At 33.7% G+C, this 23,379-nt stretch overlaps 12 protein-coding genes and 2 pseudogenes across 14 annotated transcripts, besides 4 other annotated features; 7 read left to right on the plus strand and 7 right to left on the minus strand.

Moving 5' to 3' along the window:
• Positions 1-75: 75 nt before the first annotated feature.
• Positions 76-103: a terminal%2Cinverted (terminal inverted repeat of MuDR-2B_TvMULE3 transposon ID:TVAGG3_0049990).
• Positions 76-1,159: a mobile genetic element.
• Positions 1,160-1,416: 257 nt separating this feature from the next.
• TVAGG3_0050000 lies at positions 1,417-2,001 on the minus strand (annotated as a pseudogene). The gene has a single exon. A coding segment is annotated over exon 1 (585 nt).
• A 1,109-nt stretch (positions 2,002-3,110) lies between these two features.
• Positions 3,111-5,288: a mobile genetic element.
• TVAGG3_0050020 (uncharacterized protein) lies at positions 3,337-3,891 on the plus strand (the record flags this gene model as incomplete). Its single annotated transcript, XM_051220984.1, has 1 exon — positions 3,337-3,891. A coding segment is annotated over one exon (555 nt), but the record flags the coding sequence as incomplete, so codon positions are not given.
• A 139-nt stretch (positions 5,289-5,427) lies between the features above and the next one.
• Positions 5,428-6,276, plus strand: TVAGG3_0050030 (uncharacterized protein; the record flags this gene model as incomplete). The annotated part of the gene is made up of 1 exon (XM_001319755.1): positions 5,428-6,276. One exon carries the CDS (start codon positions 5,428-5,430, stop codon positions 6,274-6,276), a length of 849 nt encoding a protein of 282 aa, XP_001319790.1.
• Positions 6,277-6,280: 4 nt separating this feature from the next.
• Positions 6,281-6,523, minus strand: TVAGG3_0050040 (serine threonine-protein phosphatase family; the record flags this gene model as incomplete). Its single annotated transcript, XM_001319756.1, has 1 exon — positions 6,281-6,523. The coding sequence occupies one exon, from the start codon at positions 6,521-6,523 to the stop codon at positions 6,281-6,283; it is 243 nt and encodes an 80-aa protein (XP_001319791.1).
• Positions 6,524-6,541: 18 nt separating this feature from the next.
• TVAGG3_0050050 (uncharacterized protein) lies at positions 6,542-6,904 on the minus strand (the record flags this gene model as incomplete). Its single annotated transcript, XM_001319757.1, has 1 exon — positions 6,542-6,904. The coding sequence occupies one exon, from the start codon at positions 6,902-6,904 to the stop codon at positions 6,542-6,544; it is 363 nt and encodes a 120-aa protein (XP_001319792.1).
• A 139-nt stretch (positions 6,905-7,043) lies between these two features.
• On the minus strand, positions 7,044-7,861 carry TVAGG3_0050060 (annotated as a pseudogene). Its single transcript has one exon. A coding segment is annotated over exon 1 (818 nt).
• A 742-nt stretch (positions 7,862-8,603) lies between these two features.
• Positions 8,604-9,141, minus strand: TVAGG3_0050070 (regulation of centriole replication; the record flags this gene model as incomplete). Its single annotated transcript, XM_001319758.2, has 1 exon — positions 8,737-9,141. The coding sequence occupies one exon, from the start codon at positions 9,139-9,141 to the stop codon at positions 8,737-8,739; it is 405 nt and encodes a 134-aa protein (XP_001319793.1).
• An 833-nt stretch (positions 9,142-9,974) lies between these two features.
• Positions 9,975-11,490, minus strand: TVAGG3_0050080 (protein serine/threonine kinase protein; the record flags this gene model as incomplete). Its single annotated transcript, XM_001319759.2, has 1 exon — positions 10,504-11,472. One exon carries the CDS (start codon positions 11,470-11,472, stop codon positions 10,504-10,506), a length of 969 nt encoding a protein of 322 aa, XP_001319794.1.
• Positions 11,491-12,561: 1,071 nt separating this feature from the next.
• TVAGG3_0050090 (intracellular transport of viral protein in host cell) lies at positions 12,562-13,003 on the plus strand (the record flags this gene model as incomplete). The annotated part of the gene is made up of 1 exon (XM_001319760.2): positions 12,578-12,907. One exon carries the CDS (start codon positions 12,578-12,580, stop codon positions 12,905-12,907), a length of 330 nt encoding a protein of 109 aa, XP_001319795.1.
• A 160-nt stretch (positions 13,004-13,163) lies between these two features.
• TVAGG3_0050100 (intracellular transport of viral protein in host cell) lies at positions 13,164-13,593 on the minus strand (the record flags this gene model as incomplete). The annotated part of the gene is made up of 1 exon (XM_001319761.2): positions 13,246-13,575. The coding sequence occupies one exon, from the start codon at positions 13,573-13,575 to the stop codon at positions 13,246-13,248; it is 330 nt and encodes a 109-aa protein (XP_001319796.1).
• A 730-nt stretch (positions 13,594-14,323) lies between these two features.
• On the plus strand, positions 14,324-14,650 carry TVAGG3_0050110 (protein of unknown function, DUF4106 family; the record flags this gene model as incomplete). The annotated part of the gene is made up of 1 exon (XM_001319762.2): positions 14,324-14,650. A coding segment is annotated over one exon (327 nt), but the record flags the coding sequence as incomplete, so codon positions are not given.
• A 1,976-nt stretch (positions 14,651-16,626) lies between these two features.
• Positions 16,627-23,379: part of a mobile genetic element that runs on past the window's edge.
• On the plus strand, positions 17,706-19,313 carry TVAGG3_0050130 (protein of unknown function, DUF4106 family; the record flags this gene model as incomplete). Its single annotated transcript, XM_051220985.1, has 1 exon — positions 17,706-19,313. The coding sequence occupies one exon, from the start codon at positions 17,706-17,708 to the stop codon at positions 19,311-19,313; it is 1,608 nt and encodes a 535-aa protein (XP_051105971.1).
• On the plus strand, positions 19,690-20,087 carry TVAGG3_0050140 (protein of unknown function, DUF4106 family; the record flags this gene model as incomplete). Its single annotated transcript, XM_051220986.1, has 1 exon — positions 19,690-20,087. A coding segment is annotated over one exon (398 nt), but the record flags the coding sequence as incomplete, so codon positions are not given.
• Positions 22,953-23,372, plus strand: TVAGG3_0050150 (uncharacterized protein; the record flags this gene model as incomplete). The annotated part of the gene is made up of 1 exon (XM_051220987.1): positions 22,953-23,372. One exon carries the CDS (start codon positions 22,953-22,955, stop codon positions 23,370-23,372), a length of 420 nt encoding a protein of 139 aa, XP_051105973.1.

The following is a 23,379-nucleotide window of genomic DNA, read 5'->3' on the forward strand; positions in this document are numbered from 1 at the left end:
TTGCCATATCCATCTTGAAATACTTGGAAATGACTCCTCAACATATCTTCGGCATATTGAATTGAGTTACGTCCTGAAACAATAAGAATTACCGAAAAAGTGACAAAACATCAAAAACAGGGAGGGGGTCTCAATTTTTATTACTTATATTATTTTACAATATTTATATAAATACTCTTTATAATATATTTTACTATAAAATTATACCTCAAATTCAAATATTTAAAATATTATTTACATAATTATCTCAAAATTATATTTTTATATATTATTTTTCATATGTATAAATCATATAATCTATATCTATGCAAATCTCATCTAAAATTTTTTGAAACAAACCGCTACCATTTTATAATGGTCCATCTTAAATTCATCATAAATTCTGGTACATGTTAGTACCAGAGTCTTCAAATCTCAAACACTCTGGTACCAACATGTACCAGACGCGAGTTTCCAATGCCCTCGTACGATTTTCTATTAAGATCTTCTTGAATGAGAAGGTCTTCATAGAAACTCGTACGAGGGCTTCTCTTTTAAATACTCTGGTACCTGCTGATATCGGAGTCGACTTTACAGCCCTTTCCCCAATTTTGAAGCTGGGGAAAGTTTTCAAGCAATGAAAGGGAAGCTCTCGCTATGAGGTGAAAATCTAGAATTTTTACCTCATAGCGAGTAATCCTTTGTTAATTGCTTGAAAACTTTCTTCAAATTATCAAAATTTTCGAGGAAGTTTCCTTGCTTCAAAGTAGAGATGGAGCCCTTTGAAGCCACTGCATATAGGTCAGTGACTCAAAATACTCCATCTCTACTAGAAATCGCCAAAATTTGGGTCGCAAATCTTTGAAATGCGACGCAAGTTTTGGCAATTTCGCGAGGGACTTGCTCCATTGGTGCATAGATTCACACTCTATGACCAGATGGAACAATTCTTTCGCTGACAGCGGGAAACTTTGTCTGAATAGTTTAACATTCAGACAAAGTTTTCCGCTGTCAGAGAGGGAATGGAAGGGTAAGAGGTATATATTCATAATGTATACCTCTTACTCTTCCATTCCCTCAAGAAAGTTCAAAAACTTGGGTGCAATCAGTTCTGATTGCACCCAAGTTTTTGAACTTTATATAAGGAATTGTTGGCTATGATGTACTGATTCATGAATCAATCAATTTTGTTTTGATTTCATTGTACAACTTGTAAATTTCTTCTTGCTCAAAAGTTTTTAAGTTGTATAATGCAACAAACACATCACTATAGCCATTATACTTATCCATGAGTTCCATGGCAACATCATGACCTGTCTTTCCTTCAGACATCATCAATAATGATGTGAAAAATCTTGATGACTTTGAATGTAGAAAATTGAATTAAAAATGAGACTTCTTATGAAAATCAAATTGAAGAGTTAAAAATATACTGTTTTAAAATGGTATGCCATATAGCTTCTTGAATTTGTTAAGATATAGTCTAACGTATTTTCCATCTGTATCTCTAGCGTTTACATAAGCATAGCCCGCCTTAGTAAAACATACTTGTAATTTTCTATAGTTTACGCCGGTATAAAAGTAGAAAGAGTCTTGTTCTTCGCTATAGTAGTAAAACTCCAACGTATGCTTACCATAGTCTGTAATTTCAATTGCTTCATCTTCTAGTTCGTCGACAAATTCGAATACAATATCTCCAATTTTGCCTATGTTCTTATTGTTTCAGAACGAGTGACCCAGCGTAAGTTTTTCAAGTCTATTGTCGTTTCTTATACGGTTTATATGGTCTACAAGAGGTAGATTGTTAGGGTTCGGTATAAAATGAGTTGCAATGACAACATGTTTAAAATAGTGTTTTCCACCCATCTTCATAATAGCATATCCGTATTTTTGCTCCCATTCGCTTAAAACTCTTTTTGTCTTTTTGTTTCTGACTTCAAATGACTCACAACAGTGAATTTCATATTTCTCATCTAACAAACAAGTTTCCCAACGGTCTGTTCCAACAAACTCGGCGTACATTTCAAATAAAATAAAAAAAATATTTTTTTGAAAAATATACTGTTTTCTTTTACTTTACATAACCTCCTGCTACCAGAAGCCTTTGACGCCAACCCATACCAGCTAATGAAGGTTGAGTTGGTTTAGTTTCCAAACTAAACTTTGGTTTTGGTTTATCTTCAGTTTTTGGTTTTTCTTCTTCTATCGGTTTTTCGTCACTTTTTGGTTCCTCTGACTTTACCTCACTTGCAGGTATGGTTGTGTCGTCAACATCTTCGTAAATATCATATGCCATCTGTTTTTGTTTTCCTTTCAACTTTTTGTGTTTGTTGTAAAGTTTAGAATATTTCGACTCTAAGTCAATGAGATGTTCTATAATGAACTGTTGGTCGGTAAAATATACTTTTCCATCTGTTGTCTCTTTAACTCCTTCAGACTTCAATATTTTATTTGTGAGAGTCTGTTTCTTTTTTGAGATACTAGCCGTTCCATTTCTATGAAAAGTGACTTTGTAGTTAGGGTTTGTATTTCCAGACCTGGCACTTTCTATTATTGAATTTTTCTCTTCATCTGTAAGTTCTTTGACAGGTTTTGACAATGGTTCTGAACTTTTTGTTTGTGGTGTCAAATCTACCGTTTCAACTTCTTCGGTCATTTCATCTCAGTAAAAAATTTTAGTTTGGTTTGTTTTCAACTGGTTTTTAGGTTTTTTAAGTCGGTCTAAAACTTCCTGAGGTATAGGAAGAACTTGACAAACACGTGGTTGTGTAACTGCTGGAAGTCGACAAATCCATCTTGAGCCCATTTGTCTCAATGCTGTATTGTTCATTTCATCTCAGTAAAAAAATTTACATTCCCCACGTTTGAGGTGGTTGCGGTTGGTTATTGTTTACCCATTGTTGTGCATGGTTATATCCTCTGTTAAAGAATCTTTCACCTTGGTCCATATAGTGTCCTGCTTGGTTATAGTAGTCATTTGCTTTGTTATAATAGTTTCCTGCTTGTCTTCCTACATTGTCCATCCATCCTTGAACTTTTCCTCTTGTTTCAGGATTTGGAATAAGATTTGCTGCATCTCGTGCTACCTCCCAACCTTTCTGTACAGTTTGTATAATAGGTTGTGCTTTCTCTTTCAGTATACCTAATGTACTCAAAATCTTCCTTCCAATTCCAAATGCACCTCTGGCTATTGTTCCCACTGGCAAAAATCTGGATGCAACTCCTGCTAATGCGCCAAATAAACCCATTTCTTATGGGTTAAAAATGACGAATTCAAACAAGGACCCCTATGTTTCTAAAGCGACAAAGAAAGCACTCATGGTAAAAATCTTTAGTTCAACACCAAATGCTTGGTTTATGGATATCTTGGAAAACATTCCGAGGTATAGAGAAGATGGACCACCATACTGGCTAATATTTGTTGGTCAAAACACAAGATACTGTGAAGCCATACCATTACAGTCCAAAGCTATTTTAGATGTGAAAACTGCTTTGACAATATTCGTTGACAAATACCATCCAACAAAACTGACATCTGACTGTGAAAGTTCTTTCAAATCAGACGATATTAAAAACTATCTGCGTTCAAAAAATGTAAACCAATATTTCATTGTCGACCAAAACCATTCTGCTCTTGGTGTCATTGACAGTTGTATAAAAATCTTAAGAGACTTAAACCAACCACAAAGTGGTGAGGTAGATGAAATGTCATATGACGACAAATACAGACACTTCTCCATGGCAAAGATGAGACAAGTTTTAAATATTTACAATAGCCGTAAACAAAAAGGTTTGGGAAACCACTCCCCCGAAGAAATGAAAAACAACCCTGACTTAGAGAAAGACTATATATTTAATAGTTTAGTCAAAAGAGACAAACAAAAAGAATGCCAGGCTTCAAACTTAAGAAAGGTGACAAAGTAAAAATAGAAATACCTAAACGCGACCATATGAAAATACTATTGACTATGACAACAATGGGAACCCGACAGGTACTCACATTCGTGTTCGTAAAATAGAAGAAAGTATACAGAGAATATTATGAAGTTTTAGGCAAACATGGCAAAATGTACAGACTGCAAGCAGAAGATAAAACTACTATTGTCAGACCTCGTTTCAAACTTGTCAAAGTTCAAGGTGGTATACTTTCAAAGACAGTTCCTAACAAATATAAGACAACTCCTGACGAATATGCTAAAGAAGTTGAAAATGACGACTAAGCATTTCTATACCATGCGTAAACTGTCATGTAAGGTGGCATGTAGTCTTTACTCTGTCCCGTTGTTTGCGTATACCTGAAACGCGATGTGTATGGCTTCCTCCTACCTCAGTGTTACTCCAGTAACAATTTATAGCAAACTTAACGTCCTCTTTAACATCATATCCTTTACCTTTTGTCATTCCTGACCAATCCCAAAATCTATGACTATGCAAACCTGCTTCAGATGTACTTAAATTTATGTAGTGACTGTGCGCAGGTAAATTTGCACCTGAAATCGTTTTACTTCCACCTGTTTCCTTTGAAGAGTTTGCACAATACAAAAACCTGTCGACTATTTGAGTCCAAGTTCCAAAACCAAGTACTACTTCTGGTTTGGTAGAGTTCATTGACGTGTAAATAGAACCTATAGGATATACTGTTTGAAGTATTTCTGTCTTTAACGTTTGAAGCTCTGTTTTGTCAGCTTTTTTTTATATATAAATCTTGAGCAGTGAATTTAACTTTGTTTTCATCCTCCATGACATAGACATTTCCACATCTAATGTCTTTATCCGATGTTAAACCTTGTGGAAAGTTAGGAGGTTTCCAATTTAATACATCCCCAGTTTCTTCAACCGTTCCTTCAATATTTTCTATACCAACAGTTGCGAAGAAATCGTGTGTATGTCCAACGTCACTTTTCTTGTTTAAGGTTTCTTGTAAGTTTGTAATATCAGATATGGTATGTGTATGAGTCTTTTTAGAATATCTTTGTCAGCTCTTGTCACTTCACTTGACATTTATTGTCAACATATGTTTTATCCGCTTTGTCATCTAACTTTTCTGGTAGTTCATCTACGTCATAGATGTTATGTGTATGATGTTTTTGTGGGTATGTTCTATCTGTCCATGCGAGAATATAGTCTCTTGTTGCATCTACATACTCTTTGTCAGCTTTGTTGTCAATATCTGCCTTCAAAAGAAGTTCATCTATAGGTTTCTCGTTTAAAGTTCTTTTTGTTGGATTTATACAAACAGTATGGTTCTTACTGTCTTGAAACAGAAACTCGTCTGTCATTGGGTTTATCGTCAGTTTTAAGTTTCCTTCTTTCAATGACTCAGATATCTTAGAATAGTTTGAAAAGTTTGTTGTGTTCTTATTTAGAGCTTGCAAAATGAGTTGTCGGTTGTGTTGTATTTCTCTCATAGACGCTGTTTTCATTTGACATTTTTATTCTAGATAAAATATGCTTCCAATAGAAAAAGAAAATTCAAGAGTTGCTACAACTAAACCATTAGATGAACTTTTTACTAATGTCGGTCAAAAGTTTGAGACAGAGACCGTAAAGCATGAAGGCTATCGTTTTGACTACCCATTAAGATGGCTAAGAGACCCATCTGTCACAAAAGCTATTGGCTTTCGTAGAATGAAGTTTGTGTCTGTAGAAGATAAAAGTTTTCCATTTATTGTAAGGTTTCATATAGATTATATATCTGAAGGGAAACGAAAAATGTGGGAAGAAATTGAGCTAATACAAGTTGACCTTTCATCTTCTCTACAGACTGCGTTAAAAAATATAGAAGATAAAATAAATTCATGTTATGCAAAATATGCTGATGAATATGCAAATACCGAGAGCACACTTTATGTGAGAATTGTATATGACAAACAAAATTCACAAGTGTCATTTCAAATCTACGAAGACAATCCAAAGAAAGACGAACAAATATATACAGAATTCACTGCAATGTCATGGTATTATTTGCAAAGAATGTTAAATCAGAAAGTCGAACTTCCTTTAGCAAATATTTACAGTCGATATGCAAGAGATGAACCATATTTATTTAAAGATGTTTTCGACCCAGCTGCTATTATTGTTCATGCTTCATTTTCTGGCGCCCAAAACTCTTTCTTATGCTTGGCAAATGACTTTTACGAAAAACCTACAAAGCTATACGAACCACCAAGTGGAAGTATTTCGGATTTTCAAGTATGGTTTACAACAGATGGAAGAAAGAGAATAGTTCCATTATACCATGCGTTTTACTTAGAACTTAGTTTCATATACAACTACTATCGAACGGTAAAAATATAATTTTTTAATACGGTTGAGGTGTTGGATTTGGTTGCCAACTAGACTGTGGTGCAGGTTCAGGCTGTTGTATAACAGGAGCTTGTTCTTCTGGTTCAGGGTCTTTAGGTATAATACCAACGAACTGACCTACTCTTTTGCCAATATTTTTGACTCCGTTCCAAATTCCTCTTCCTACGGTTTTTATTCCATTCCATATACCTCTTCCAACATTTCGAAAGAAGTTTCCTATTCTTCCAAAGAAACCCATTTTACTATATGTAAAAATCTAATGTCCGCCTAGTCTCTTACGTTTCCTGTTGAGTTCCATAGCATTCTTTAACTGGAGCTCATACATTCTGTTTCTCCTCTGGTAGAAAACATACTCTGGGTCAACTCCTGTGTTCGCGTCATCTGCATAGAGTTGTTTATATCCCACTTCAGGGTTTGTATAAAACTCTTTCCATCTCATATTTGCATACCATGGTGGCAAACCTAACGCAGCGTCATTTGACATGGCAGTTTGCATTTGTACATCTGTTGGCACTTGACCATAGTTTGCCATTGCAGTTTGTATTCTAACTTCATTTGGAATATTCTCTGGGTTTGGTTGTCCAGGTTGCTGTGCATTCGCTAAGTTCTGTGCGTCCATTTAATATTAGATAAAAATATCTCTTACGAGTACATATACTGAACATTTGCAGGCATTGGTTCATCTTCATATTCTCTATATCTTTCTGCCACGTCAAATAAGTAAATGACACAATGGAAAAAACCTAAAACAAGTAGTCCTATTTCAAACCACATTTACTTACTAGTAAAATTTCTTTGTTATGACACTTTCTCCGGTTTATAGGACCTCTCTCATATTCTATCTTGTCATATCTAAACTCATAGTCATGTATGTCCTCTAACCATCTCATGACACTTTCCAAACCACTTTTATCGGATGTAAAGTAAAAGCATGGATGGTTATGTAAAACGTCTAAAGTTTCTAAAGAGTCTCTCAAAGTCCAGTCTACTTGGTATTGAAAATCCCATGTGTTATAGAACGGGGGTCCACTATAAAGAAAACATTTTCCTTGTCTTTATATTTTTCATACAACTCTGTCCAATGACATCTCACAAACTCTATACCCTCAATATATTTTTCTATGTTCTCTTTGAAAACATTTGTATAGTTAAGATATAAAACTTTTGACATAAGTGTTTCAATGTCATGAACTCTTATAGCACCACTATATAATAGTCTAGCAGATATACTATCCCAGTCTATATATTCTGCTTTTTTCAAAACCTCTCTCACAATATTTTTGTTATCTAATGGTATACGTTCCATCTTACCTATAGGTATCTTTTCTTTTAACTCTTTCAATATATTGTTTGTGTCTGGTATATGTTTGAGACGGTTCATATAGTTGTCGAAGTCATTGCATATAATCTTTGAGTCTGGGAATATTGTATGGCACAAATGGGATATATAGAAACTTCCACCGAACAAATCTACAAATGTTAGACCATTCGGTAGTTTCTTAAGTTCTCTCAATATAATATCTTTACATTTACTCTTATTTCCAAAGAACGGTAACGGTGGTTTTGTAAAATTCATTTATATATAATAATAAAAATGTTTTTTCCTGAAAAGTGACAGAAAAGTGACAAAACATGTACGAAGAAGTCTTGAAAATTCAAGAGGGTAGAAAAGAGGTTAGAAAAGAGGTTATATCTAACCTTCTACCCTAAACATTATTTTTGTCTGATTTTACGAAGAAGTCTTGACAAAACATGAAAACATATATAATTTGTGAAAAGCTCCTGGAAGACCCGTATATAAGAACTTCATTTATACTAAACATCTTCAGGGCTAGAAGGCACGAAGTGCCTGGAAGCCCCATTACCTTTTTTTTTTTTTTTTTTTTTTTTTTAAAACAATTCATACAAATTAATATAAATCAGAATGCATCATTGAATGGCCTGAAAGGAGTCTTCGGGATTTCAATCTGGCTATTTGTTCTTTCGTTCAAACATGTACTACGTCTGAAGATCAAGACGGATTTTCTCCAGTCAGCCTTAATACGATAGGCTTTTCTATTTAATTTACCTTCGTATGAAGTGAAGTATTTCATCTTCAGTAAATTATTTACTGAATATCTGGCTTCTGGTTCGAATTTCAAACATCTTGAGATAACATCTTTAAGGTTGTTATCCATGATAATGCTGTTATTGTATTCAGCTGACTTTATTTGTTCCTTAAGGAATTTCATATCTTTTGAATTGAACAGAAGATTTTTGGTTGCCATGAAGTAAACAATACAACCAAGAGACCACATATCAGCAGATAATGGGTTGAAATTGTTACTCTCTAGGAACTCTGGTGGTAAGAAGTAATTCATCGACTGAAAGCTGGGGGAGCAGTTTCGGATTGGTATTGGTCAATGATCTTAAGCCCAATTATATTAATCTTGATTTTTCCGGTCATATCAATCAAAAAATTACTAAGAGTAAAATCTCCGATTGATATTTGATTATCGTGGCAAGTCTTGACAGCAAAACGACCTCATTAATATATTTTCTGAGTAAGTCGTTTGATATTTCTTCCTTGCTCTTGATAAACTTTTCTAAATTACTAGGGCAGTACTCTGTTAAAATGTATACATTCCCTTCGAAGCTATAATGTTGATAGATTCTGACAATATGTTCATTGTTAATGGATGCAAGATGATCAAGATCACTATCAGAAAAGTTCATCAAAGGAAACTTTTTCAATGCATATCTTGTTTGCTCACGATTAGAGTAAACACAATATACAACACTGTTTCCACCACGAGCAATGACACGCTCGACGACGAAACCTTTCTTTAAGAAGAACTCACTTTCTCTATAATTCATTGATAAAAATAACTACGAATAAGAAAAAATAAAGCATTGAAAGATTTTGAGAGGATTTTTGTGAGAGAGAGGAATATTGAATGCAAATGGTGCTTCACTTTTTGAAATTAAATTTGAATTGCTTGACTACATTATATTGGGCACACATAAGCAAGCATAATTTAACAAATTAAATTTTAAGATGTTATTAAATAATAGCAATTTTGATAAACTATTGAAAATATAAAGGATTATTTTCAAGTATCTTTAAGAAGAAATTTGGTGAGGAGAACAATTAATTTTATCTACAACGTTAGTAAAAATTGAGAACTATTATTGCGGACAAATTTTGGCTGGAGATAACATCATACATGATATTTTAAGGATATATCAATCAAATTTATAATGACTATTCAATGCTATCAAAAATCAAAATTCGTTTTTTGAGTTTTAAGAGTTCAAATATATTACTAAATGTTATTACAACTTATCTTTAAACAATTGAAAATTAATTGAATTGAATTCGTTTTTTCCTCACAGGTTCTAATTATTTAATTGTAACATTTTGATTGTTAATTTCATGCCGATCAAATTATTTAATACATTGAAAATTCTCTTTGAATTCTTTTCAAAATTATTTCGCTGAACATTTAGTCAATTTTATGTATACACTAATTTGATGATAAATATCAAAACGCTAACTTTCACAAGTGTCAAAATTTGAAAAACGAAAAAAATATAAAAGGATTATTTACATATGTTCATGAATTTCATTCAGAAAATATTCAAAATAAACAATTGTTTTATCAAAATTTTTTTCACTTCTCAATTTATAAATCAATTATTAGGAAGATATCTATTTTTAAATTCTTGCAATTAAAGCAAGTCTAGATCCATAAACTATTTAAAGCATTAATATCCGAAAATTCTCTAGAATTGACATTGATTGACTTCCGAATCTGAAAGATATGTTAGATTTCATATCAATAATCGTTTCAACTGTCAACATCAATGCAATCTTCTCATATCCAAGTTTCAATCTCAGATTTATTTAATTTTGAATATTTTCACTATTCTTTATTCTTGGTTTTTATAAAATAAGCCCTTTTGTACCATGATACAAAACGACTTTTTAAACACGTTGCTAATAGAAATCTATTATTATATTGATATTGAGACTTTCTCTAAAACAGATTCCTAAACATGATATACGAATAGATTGTTTCAAAATATTCAATTAGTGAAGTATAGGTGGTACAACATTATTTCCATATAGTTCATTTTTTCAAAAATTAAAAAAAAATCTTAATCTTAGATTAATAGGTGAAGATATTTTTAAGGGTGACAAAAATATTGGGAGTGAATAAAGCTAATATATTGTTTCTAGTTGCAATTGTTTCTGAATAAATTCTCATTATTATACAAATTAGCATCTAAGATTGGGTCATGCATCTTTGTTTTTTGCTTGAAAAATGTAACAAGAGAATGGCTTCTATTTTTTCTTCTTTGTTGCATTTTCCTGTTATTAACTTGCAATTTTTCACGCCATTCTCTGATCTTGTTAATGAGCCATGGCTGATTGATGATTTGATCAAGTCTGAATCTGTTCTTGAAGAACTTTTCTAACATACCTCTGATCAGGCTTTCTAATTCAGGAGAGATTGTGTCTGGGATTTCAACTTCTTGGTTCAAGATGTTGAACATATGTATTTGAACCTCTTCGTCTTCGAAAGGAATGTGTCCGCAGACAATTGCATATAAGACAATTCCACAACTCCAAATGTCATGCGAAGTTGTGTACTTCTTTCCTAATACAATTTCTGGTGAAGCGTATGAAAGACTTCCACATCTTTCGGAGACATCTTTGCTGTTGGACCGGCAACTCAATCCAAAGTCGATTATTTTAACGAGTTTATTGTGGGTAATCATAATATTTTCGGCTTTGAGATCTCTGTGGATTAAATTATGCTTCGAATGTAGATATTCAAGTGCAATGATGATCTGGGCAAAAATATTTGCAGCTTCGGATTCGGTATACAAACCATTTGTATTGACATCATCAATTAAAGAACATCCATCAACGTACTCCATTATAAGATAGAAATTCTCCGGAGTCTCAATGACATCATAAAGTTGAACTATAAAAGGATGGCGAAGTACTTTATGAATCTCAATTTCATTTTTAATTCTTTTGGTTTGGTCGGTTCTATCTTCAGGATTTATTTTTGGAATGACTTTAACTGCACATTTCTCTAAAGTCCTTGTATCTACTGCTAGATAAACTTTTGCAAATGCCCCAAGGCCAATGAGATGCAAAGGTTTATATTGTCGTGCAACTCTATCTTCATACATTACAAATGATTTTTGAAAAATTTCTAAATTCAATACTCATGAAAGATTCTCAATTAAAGTGCGTGTTATTCATATGCTAGGATAAAATAGGGCATTAATATTAAATTATTAAATTTTATTTTTTGAATGATTTATATGAATGTTCTCTTTCAAATTAGATTTTTGTATCCAATGAAAATTTTAAAGAATTATATTTAAATGTATAGATAAAGGAGTGTACAGGAATTTTGTTATTTTTAAACGAATTTGAATTTTATATTTTAGGTTCTGTCAACTGACCTAAGTCGAAAAAGCATACAGGTGTAGAAGGGGTGTACGATGATTCTCTAAATCCTAGCAATTAACTCTCAAATTTCAAGTTTGCAGTAAAATTTGTGCCAAAATTTCAAAGTGCCAACCCCAAGATATTTAATTACCAAATGAATTCCTAATGACTAAAGTTACTACTATCCAATTTGAAGTTTTTGCGTATTGGATTGGATTATCCCTTTACAACGGTGCGTTTCGGAAGTTTATTGACTTTTTATAAGGCTGCCCTATTAGGTCAGATCTAAATTTCATATAATTATGTTACACAATTGTGAAAATTGAGAAAATTTTTGCGAATGAATGGCATAATACATTCAATAGCATATGTACTAAGATTTATTATCAGTTCAAGCAATAAATTGCTCTTTTAAATTGAATTTAAAAAAGGACATTCAAAGATAAGGTTTATTATAGATATTAGGAATTTAAAATCCAGTGCAAAATGTGATTTTCATTAGAAATCAAATGAAAAAATGAAAAAAAATCATATATTTATATTTGGAATTTTAACGAAATTTTATTAAACTATAAATCCATACATATAATTAGATTTATTTTTGTTAAATTTTGGTTTTTATTCATAAAATTTTAAAAATTTAGTTCAATTTTGAATTTTTTTTATTTTTTATTCGTTTATTTTATTAGTGGTAATTTTAAAAATAAAAATGAAACGCCAAAAAAATTATAGTACAGATTCAGATACCAAATACAATGCTTTTTTAGATCGAATTTTCTTATTTTTTCCCCGATATTCGTTTTACTAAAAAAGTGGCGGTTACTTTAATCAGTTCATTGGATGTCTACTACATTCTCAGACAACAAAGAAAAGATCGGACAAATCTGCGAGAAAAACGTCATGCATGTTCTTGACGGCAAGGAATATATTGGCACACAGATCAAGAGCTGGAGCGAAGAAATCATCCGCGGCATTCTCCAAGAGCTTGGCAAGGACGAATTCCAGCCATTCAAATATCTTGCTAACTGCCTTATTCTTTCTCAGAAGAGCAACGGCGTTCACACCGTTACTATGTCTCTTTGGGATCCACAGAATGATGGCAGCCAGACATACCAATACTCCGGCAAGGGTCTCCAATGCATTGTTACTGTTTGGGGCCTTAAGTACTAAATTCATTTATTCACTACAAACTTCAAAATCAACTTTTTAAAATACAAGGGAAATTGTCGATAAAAATTTTGCAAGATTCAATCGAAGTTAAAGGCTGATAATGAATGAAATATTTTTGCAAAACTAAGAAGATCGACCATTTTTCGAAATTATTTTTTTTTATTGCTTTTTTCGATTTTTATTTTAATGAGCTGGCTTGAAGTATTTGAACTGTGTTTGCATTGTGGATATTGATTAAAAACAGCTATGGAAAAATGAGGAAATGTATGGTTTACTTTTTAGTATTAGAATATAACGTTTAGAATTTTAAGGGACAAGAATGTTTCTAAGAAAAAGTCTTAGTACTTAAGGCCCCAAACAGTAACAATGCATTGGAGACCCTTGCCGGAGTATTGGTATGTCTGGCTGCCATCATTCTGTGGATCCCAAAGAGACATAGTAACGGTGTGAACGCCGTTGCTCTTCTGAGAAAGAATAAGGCAGTTAGCAAGATATTTGAATGGCTGGAATTCGTCCTTGCCAAGCTCTTGGAGAATGCCGCGGATGATTTCTTCGCTCCAGCTCTTGATCTGTGTGCCAATATATTCCTTGCCGTCAAGAACATGCTTGACGTTTTTCTCGCAAATTTGTCCGATCTTTTCTTTGTTGTCTGAGAATGTAGCAGACATTAGTTAATGCGTTTAAAAAACCGCCAACTTCCATTTTGAAAAAGATTCCATCAATTTTTATTATTGGGAATTTTTCTCTTGAAATAGATCAGAAAGATACTTTTTTGGATTAAAAATATGAATTCCCACTTAATATTGGATGTTATACTATTAATTATGCTTGAAATACTCGAATTTTATTTTTTTGAGATATAAATGACAGATATTTCTATTAATTATGGATAATCTTAAACAATTTTTATTAATGCCTAGGTGGAGTATTATCTACCAGTGAACTACTATTACAATCGTGGCAACTTTTGAATCTCATAGACTTATCATTAACAGTCTGATATTGTAATTAATAAATAAATTTACTTTGAATGCGGCAACACTTTTGCAAATTGGCATGGGAACTAAAGGAACCCTATTTTGAAATTTGATATAATTGAATCTCGCATCTAAAATCAATTTGGCACAAAATTTAAAAAAAAAAAAAAAGGTAGTGGGGCTTCCAGGGGCTGCGCCCCTTCTAGCCCTGAAGATGTTTAGTATAACTTTGTCCGGACAAGCAAGGGTCTATCGTCGCTACAGGAAAAGTTACAGGCGTTCTAAGGAAGTATACTTTGAGAAGCCTTTTCCCCCTTATAGAATGAGATAGGACGGTTATTTTACAAAACCGACAACACTTTGACCGAGTAGTTTTTTGTGCTGAACAAAAAGTGTCATATAAACATCTGTCAAAAACCGCTTTTTAACTTCACTTAAAATGCCACGTAAGCTACGTAAGAATATACGTAAGAGGAAGAGAGCATTGAAACATCCAATAGTAAAACTGACACCACAACAACAGTTGCAACAACAAATGCTGAATGACCCCACTATGTTGCAACAAATGTCAAGCAACCCTATGCTTTTAAACCGAGTTTTTGGTGCACAGAGTGGAGGTTTAAGAGCGGCACTTTTAGCGAAAATGGCAGGCTATGGTGGAGCTGCAGACGGAACAGCCTATAACCCTCAAAGTCAAATGAATTTGAGTTCACTCAAAAATCAAATATCAGATGTCAAAAAGTCAAACATAGACATACAGAAGCAAATAGGTGAAAACGAAAAGAAACTAGAATATGACAGACACACAAAGAAACTCAATGAGTTAAACGTAGAGAAAAAGAAGAAAGAAGAACAACTGAACGAACTAAGTACAGAGGAATATGCGAAAAAAGTGTCAGAAAAAGCAGCAGAAGTAGCAAAAATGGAACAAGATGTTATAAATTTGAAAACCATACTACTCAATATAAAGTACTGAAAGATGAAGAAATAAAACAAAAAGCCCTGAAGACATATATGGATAGCGATGAGTATAAAAAAGAAGTTGAAGCAAATGTAAAGGCAGAAAAACTTTTACAGTTGCAAAACCAAACCGTACAGTATGAAAACTTAGCACAAGAAAGTAAAAATAACGACGCAGCCATGCAAAAGGCAATGAAAAGCGCAGAATATATAAAAGCTAATAATGACTGGTTAGATGCCCAAGCCAACGCCAAAGCAGCCCAACTTATAGGGTCAATAAGGACAAAAATACAAGCGAATGAAGACAGTTCAAATGAAGCTTTAATGAATGCTGACTTTAAGAACGCCTTCGAAGCTCTTCATAGTAAGGTGAAACTAGTGAACGACTTCTCATCTGGAAAGAAACTGAAGTCTGAAGGTTTCGACAAAGAGTTAAGAGAAGTAGCACAAAATATGACGAAAATAACAGATGCAGCAACGAGACAGGCAGTTCAAAGTGCCTATGACGCCGTTAGAGCAACTGTTGTGGAAAGTCAAGAAAAAGAGTTACAACAGACCAAAACAGACCTAGTAAATGCTTTCTTAAAAACGAAAAGTCAGGTAGGACACTATGCTGCAGATGGAACATATGTGCCAGCTGGTGGAACTTATATACCAGCTGGTGGAACTTATATACTAGCTAGTGGAACCTATATACCACCAAACCCTCCAAGAGAAGCACCTGCACCAGGACTACCTAAAACATTTACATCGTCACATGGACACAGACACAGGCATGCACCAAAACCAGCACAACAACCACCTCCACAACCAGCACAGCAACCAACAGTTCAAAACCCTGCACAACAACCACCTCCACAACCAGCACAGCAACAACAACCAGCACAGCAACAACAACAAACAGAGCAAGGACATAAAAGAAGTAGAGAACAAGGAAACCAAGATTTCTTAAAAATGCTTAAGGAAGACTATGGTTACCCAGATACTCTTGACTTTAGTGACAGATATAAAGAAGCTATTAGAAAGTTCAAGGAAGGAAATACTGACCCGAACCTATTTAGCTTTATGGCTCAGCACCAAATGGGATATAATTTCAAACCTGGAAAATACAAGCTCGCTAAGGGATATGATTTAATAGCATATCATCCAAATGACATGACTGAATTTACTCCGAGATATTTGGTGTCAGAGCTAAATGACAATTCAACTCTCTTCATGAAACGCGTAAAAAATAGAGACGGAACGAAAGAAGAAAGGTTTATGAGTCCGGATGACTTAGATAGGGAACTTGTTAAAAACGGTCTCGGAATATATGAAATGCCAGCAGATGAGGTACAAGAAACTCCACAGGAAGAAGTTCAGATACAACCAGACATGGAAGAAATAGTTCAGCAACAACAGCTAGAAGAGCCTGAAGGAAACGAACAAGTCCCTCCTTTGGAAACTAACTTCACAGAACTAGATGAAGATTTGGAACAGCCGAAAAATCTTGACCCTCAACAAGAGTATGAGGTGAATATGGAATCTTTCCAAGAGTCTAAGAAAAATTCGGCTGACAGAGTAGAAGAATATCGAAAAATGTTCACCGACATACAAAAGACTCCAACATCAGATGAAAATATTCAGCATAGAATGGAAGTACTGAAAGAAAATGTACACAAATACAACAACCCTTTTTACTTACGACCATATAACGTTCAATCTTTGGCTGAACTCGGTGAAAATAAAAGGTTAAATTTCAACAAAACATATAGAAATGAAACATTGTTTAAAGTTCATTCAGAACCTAACCAATATGGAAACAAACCTACTTTTGTTTCTGCAGACTATGGAACTACAATGAGATGGGGTCATAAAGCTAACCCGGATAGGTGGTTCATAAACTTACAACCACAATTCCAAGAAGTTGTAGACGCAATGGAAGTGAATGGTGAACCAGATATAGCTGGTATTTTCAGCGCGGCTTTAATGCCATTGAAAGATATGAAAGATGCAGATATTTTGGACCAGTATGAAATGAACATGGCTGATGGAAATATAACACCTGACGTTCTAGAACATTTATCTCAAAGAACTACACAGAACCATAAAGATGGTATATTTGGTGAAGAGTTTAGAAAGAAAGTTAGGGAGACAGAAGGAAGAGAACCTATTGTACATGACCTTGCAAACGAAAGTTTACAAAATGTCATAAAAACTTACTTTGCAGACAATGAACCGAGAAGGGATGAATATTTAAGAAAACTCAAATGGACAGTACCAAATGAAATGTTAGTATTGAAAAACATGTTCCTTGACAAAATAAAACCAACTACAGAAATAAATGACGCAAGACTGAAACATTGGGTAAAAGCTTTCCCATTCACAAAAGATATTGTTGGTAACATGGAAAGAAAACCAGAATGGCTACAAAAACATATATTTGGAAACGAGCTTATTCCATATGGACAAGCTCTGTTTGAAGAGCTTGAACCGGAAACTCAGGAAAGAGTCATGCAAACAATACGCGAAGACTCAAATACAAACTATGACAAAATCTTTCTAGGATATAGGTTACCTGAGATGGGCGACCAGAGCCCAAAGGCAAAAAGGACATGGGAAATTTACAACATACTAGGTGAACATGAGGCAAAGATGCAACAACTTGAAGCAGAGGGCAAGTTACCAAAAGCGACACCAAAGAAGAAGAGAAGAGTAGAACAAAGTGAAAGTAGTGAAGAAGTAACTTCATCTAGTGAAAGTAGTGGCAATGAAGGAAAAAGAAGAGTTAAAAACTCAGCCAGGAAGAAAGTAAAGCTTGGTCCACGTGGGTTCTATTATGACACATAAATCCAACTATTCTATATTTTTACCCATATGAAATGTACGCCGCTCAGAATATAACGCCAACAGTTTTGGATGCCATGAATGGAAATGTTTCCGAATGGTATAACGAATGCGACAATGCCATTAGAAGGTCAGAAATAGTTCCTGGAACTTACGAATATACAACTGCTGTTTCTTATGGAAATGTAGGTGAGTTTGGAGAAGGTTCTTCAACAACAGTAGATATTGCATGCGACAGGTTTCACATTATTTCTATTGACAACTCATTCTTATACGTGGAACAAGACATTGAAATAAAACCTTCTGCCAAGTTGTCTGACAAGAAAGGTTGCAATGGAATTTTCTATGTCGGATACCAATATGCTCCAGAAGTTTTCATGGGATATAAGATATATTCTAACTCTGACTTAGTTCAAACAGTAACATGGGCAAACTATGAATGGTTCGCTTTGAGAAACTCAGTACAACCACAAGCTAGAGAACAAACAGACCAATATGCAACTATTGAGAAAATAAGAAGACTTGACCCTAACGTTCCAGGAGTTTATGTTAACCTTTCTGGTTCAGATGGAAATGCTGTCACTAAAGTAAAACTGAAACTTAGAGTTCCTTTGTCATCTTTCCTCATCTTCAGGTTTTTAAGATACTTGCCAAACTGGGCAGGAAAAATTTCTATTGAACTTACTCCAAGCAAAAATAACTTAGTCATTGCACCAACACAAGACCCATTCACTCTTACAGAAGTAGTGGGAACAAATAAAACGTCATTCGCCGACTTTTGCAAAGACAAAGTTGACTTAGACTTTGGTTTCTCAAACCTCAACACTGAAGTAAACTATTATTTCAATGCTGCTGGAACTGCTTGGGACCCAGTTAAGTTCACATGCGAAAAATTTGAATGCAAGAGAATAGAAAGCAGACTTGCAGTCTATATGTTGGACCCAGATATTTCAAATGCTTTAGCTGCCAAATATATTGCAGTTCCACTTATGTTCCCTATACACCAAATATCTGTCAAAGACTTTGCAGGTGAAGTTGGAAACCAAAGTGCTGACCCAGGTGCAAGAACAGATATTGCTTTAACAACTGCAATGAAACATGCAGATACTATGTTTGTACTGTTCAGACGAACTATAAATGACTATTCTTGTTTCTACAACCCCGGTATTAAATATCATATAAACATAGATGGCAAATATTATCCAAGAGAAGAATATTCTACAGTTGAGGATATGAGGTCATACAACTTGACATTAGATGCTATGAACTTTAACAACAACTTCACAACAACCATTAACCCTGAAATGCAAAGTTCTATTATGCCATATGTGAAAGTATGGACTCATACAGGAGGTCAAAAAACTCAATATACAAATGGAGACCGTTCAAACTTTTGGCTTGGCATTCCATTTGCTGACTCAGAAGACTTTATGGGTGGTATTTCAACTGTTGGTACAGTTCAAATACAATATACTGGTGACAGAGACGGTCCAGATGAATTGAGAGCAAAGAAGTTTACAAAACCAATAGCACTTTTCACGGAAGATGCTCTTTTGAAGATTCGTTCGATGAAACCTGCTGGGGCTCCTCAGATTGGCATAACGACAGCTTCCATCGAGCAGATTTTGGCAGCAGGTCAGTAAGTTGTTCTTGAACTGACTTCTCTCCGTCAAATATTGACAGTACGCCAGTTTTGACATAATATTGTATTATAAACTTTCCTTTAGTAATATCTGTAAGTTTTGAAGTTATATTTTTGTCTGCTTCAAGAACTTTCACCATTTCAGTTATACCAACTTTCTTTGCTTTATGAAAATATTTTGGTTCAGCAAAGACTGCTATTCTATAACATTTTCCATTGTTTGTGTAAAGAACTATTCTGTCAATGAACTTGTATTGTTTGTGTGTGTAAACTTTGTTTTGCTTCAATTCGAAGAGATACTCAAATACGTCCATATTTTTATTCTAAGTAAAATGTCATTTCCGAAAAATAGAAGCGTAAGTGTTTCAAAAGGTTTAATGGCGGTGGCAGATGTGAAGTTAAATTCACCAACTCAAACAAACAGTCAAAGTGTTGTTGTCAATGTCAAAGACAGAGATGTTGAAGTGGGGAAACCATACGAAGACCAAGATGGTATAACAATAGTTCCTGTAAAAGAACAACCAACATACCCTGAAGTTAGCAGAGACTTAAGTTCTGTTGCAGATATTCGAAACGACTACCAACAACTGAAAGACAAACTTCAAACTCAGGAGAAGATTTGTCAAGCTTTAAGTATAAATGTTAAACTTGGTCGAACAAACCCTGTAAAAGTGAACTCATATGTCATTGCACCTCATGAAGTTTTGAAAGAACTATTGAAACTTTTGACAGAGGCAGACGATATAAACATCAAAGAAATAGAACCCGACGTTAGTTGCTGTGGTGTTTCATATAATGTCATTGACAAGATATACGTTATGAAAGGAGGTGAAACGTTGAACTTAAAATATAGTTTCCCAGACGTCATAAAAATATTTGACGACCACAACATTTCATTAAAATTTATTTGCTAAGTAAAAATGTCAAAACTTCTTGAAAGATGTTTGAAGAAAAATAATATAGACTTTATTTCATGTAAAGGACTTTACACACTTTTGAACGATATGAAAGACCCTGTTTTGTTTGTTCGTGTAGACAAAGGAAAGTTCTATGTCTTTACAAAATATTTGAACTTCTTAGACAGAGAACTTCAAGAAACGCCATGTGAAAGTTTAGATGAAGTTCTTCTCCACTTTCAGAAAAACTTTTAAATATATGTAAATGGCAGAAGACATAGTGGTTTATACTATTACGACTAAAACCCCGAGTCATATAAATTCTATAACAACAAACTTACAAAGTCTCAAGGACGATATTGTAAACTAACTTTAAACACAATGACGACTAAAGCCTGTTTTGCTCTTTTGACACCAGAAGACTTTGTTGTTGTGAATGGTAAAAAAATACTCCTTTGAAGATACTTACTCAGATATACCACCAACAGGTTTTGTTGACTTATTTAATACTTTAAGTACGGGTGTAACATGTGCTGCAACTAGAGCAGGTTTCATTATGTTTTGGATGTCCGACTGAGTTTACTATAAACAATATGAGCTATAATACAAAACTTATATCTGGTTTTTACTACCAACAGTTTTCCTATAACAGGAAAGGTGTCATACAAGGAATGTCTGTTCCATTGACTTTAAGCACACCTATTTTATATATTGTTTCAAACTTAGGTTCAAAGTGCTATTCGAATGTCGACAGAAACTATATGACCAAAAGATACTTATGCGTATAAATAACACTTTCTCTGCTGGTTTGCCTATTGTTCATTCGAATGCAGAGTTTTCAGCTTTAGTAAACTCAAACACTTTAGCAAACATAAACTTAACCTTAGTTGACGCAAACTTTGTTCCTGTAAAACTTTTATGTCCTATGTATTTGTCAATGACGGCAGAAAGTTTCGAATTGGAAGATGCAACTGGTGAAAGTATTGTATTACAAGAACAACTTCAACAACAAATAGCTCAAGAACAACAAATGCAACAAATAGCTCAAGAACAACAAATGCAACAAATAGCTCAAGAATAAAAAAATATTTTTTTATTTTTATAAAAAATGTACAGAATAGATGTTTCAGATTTTTATGACTTCCAAACATTCAGAAATATGTGTCCATTTCGAGACTATAACAAAGCAGTCGAGAATTTGAAACGTTTAGTCATTTATGTCGACTCTGCCCCAGAATGTTATGTTATGAAAGAATGGGATGTAGTCTTTAACAAACCAAGAGCAACAATAGTTTCAGAACAAGAATGTAGACAGAAACTTAAGAAAATAAAAGTCGTACAAGTTGGTATGAAAATGTTAGATGCTTGGGATATCTTATTGTCAAAACTTGAAGATTTTTCAGTTCGTGGTATAAGTTTAATACACCTTCTCCAAACTTCTATTCTATCTTCACTGGATATAAATACGAACAAGTAGAATGGAAAGAAAATGTTATAGAAGCTTGGTTAGACATGTCAAAGAAAATTATATGCAATGGAAACGAAAGAGTCTATGAGTATATCTTATGTTGGTTTTGCAAACATCTTACAACATCAAGTGCTAAAAATGAAACTGCTCTCATTATAATTGGAAAACAAGGAACTGGTAAGAACACATTCTTTACAGATATCTTTATGCAACTGTTGAGGGCTATTCGAACCTAATATGACAAACTTAGAAAACATCTGCGGTAAATTTAACTCTTCAATAGAGAATATGAAACTTATAGTATGTAACGAACTTCAAAGTATAGATACAACAAAAGTTTTGAACTCAGATGCTTTGAAGAGTCTTATAAAGACAAAGTTGGAGTTGTTGAAAGAAAAATATAAAGACCAAAGAGTTTGTGAAATGTTGCAAACTTCATTATGGTTTCAACAATGCTGTTCCGATGAAAGTTAGAAAGTTCTGACAGAAGATATGTAGTTGTCAGAACGTCAGATTCTCATATGCAAGATACAGAATATTTTGACGACTTAGCAGAAACTTTGACATCTGACTTTTACAACCACTTGTTTCATATTTCATGACATTAGATATTTCTAAGTTCAATCCAAGACAAATTCCACATACCGAAGAGAGACAAAATTGTTAGAAGCAAACAAGAGTGTATATGAACTGTTCATAGATGAAACTGACTTTGAGTGTTTAGATGAAAGGTCATTGTACGATTCGTATAAACAATATTGTCAAGAATATGGTTATATGACAGCGTCTAACGAACATTCTTGGCAAATGTCAAAAGTCTTTTAGACGTACAGAATGGTGTATATACAAAGAAAATTTTTATGAGTAAATTTTAAAAAAAATATTTTTTTTTATCCGATAGAAAAAGATGACAGAAAAATTAACTTTTTACATAGCGCCAGACCCTTCTTGCCCACATCTTTTTAAGCCACAATATATAGACATAGAACTAAATAGAGAAAGCGAAATTCTACAAACAGAAGAAACATATAGAGACCTAGATAACGAAAATGGATATGCGCTATTCTGGTTAGATTGTCCTTATGAAATGTATGAAAAAAAGGCTTTATATGAAGAATATAGAAAATATTGTCATGAAAACGATATAAGACCAAGCTCTAGAGAAAAATTCTATGCTGGTATAAAATCTTTTCGAAGTTCTGAATGGCAAATATAGAAAGAAATAATTTTTCTGAGTAAATTTTAAAAAAAAATATTTTTTTATCCGATAGAAAAGATGACGAAATTCATCTCAGTAAACAAGTACATGTCAGGACTTAAAGAAGAACTAGACCCATTCACATATTTGAATGTTTACTTCTACCATTTTGAAAAGTCTTCATTCAGCAAAGTTTGGAACATCGAACCAGTTAAGTTTGCTATTGTGACTAAAAATGGTGCGAAATTTGAAGACTTAGACATAGAAGGTTTGTTAGCAGTCAAAGAAAGTTTTGACAGAAGGTTTTCAAACCTTAAAGAAGGCAAAGCATACAAACTTGTTATACCTTATGAACCAAAGAAAGCAGACGACTATGAATATTATGAGTCTAAAGTTGTAGAAGTTCAAGGTAAATTGGGTAAAAAGATTTTAGAGTCTAAGCCAGTGTTTACTCCTAAAGAGGAAGAGAACATTGACATTGACCCAGAAATGTTCTAAAAATAAA

Source organism: Trichomonas vaginalis, chromosome IV (assembly GCF_026262505.1).
Source record: "Trichomonas vaginalis G3 chromosome IV, whole genome shotgun sequence".
NCBI lineage: Eukaryota > Parabasalia > Trichomonadida > Trichomonadidae > Trichomonas > Trichomonas vaginalis.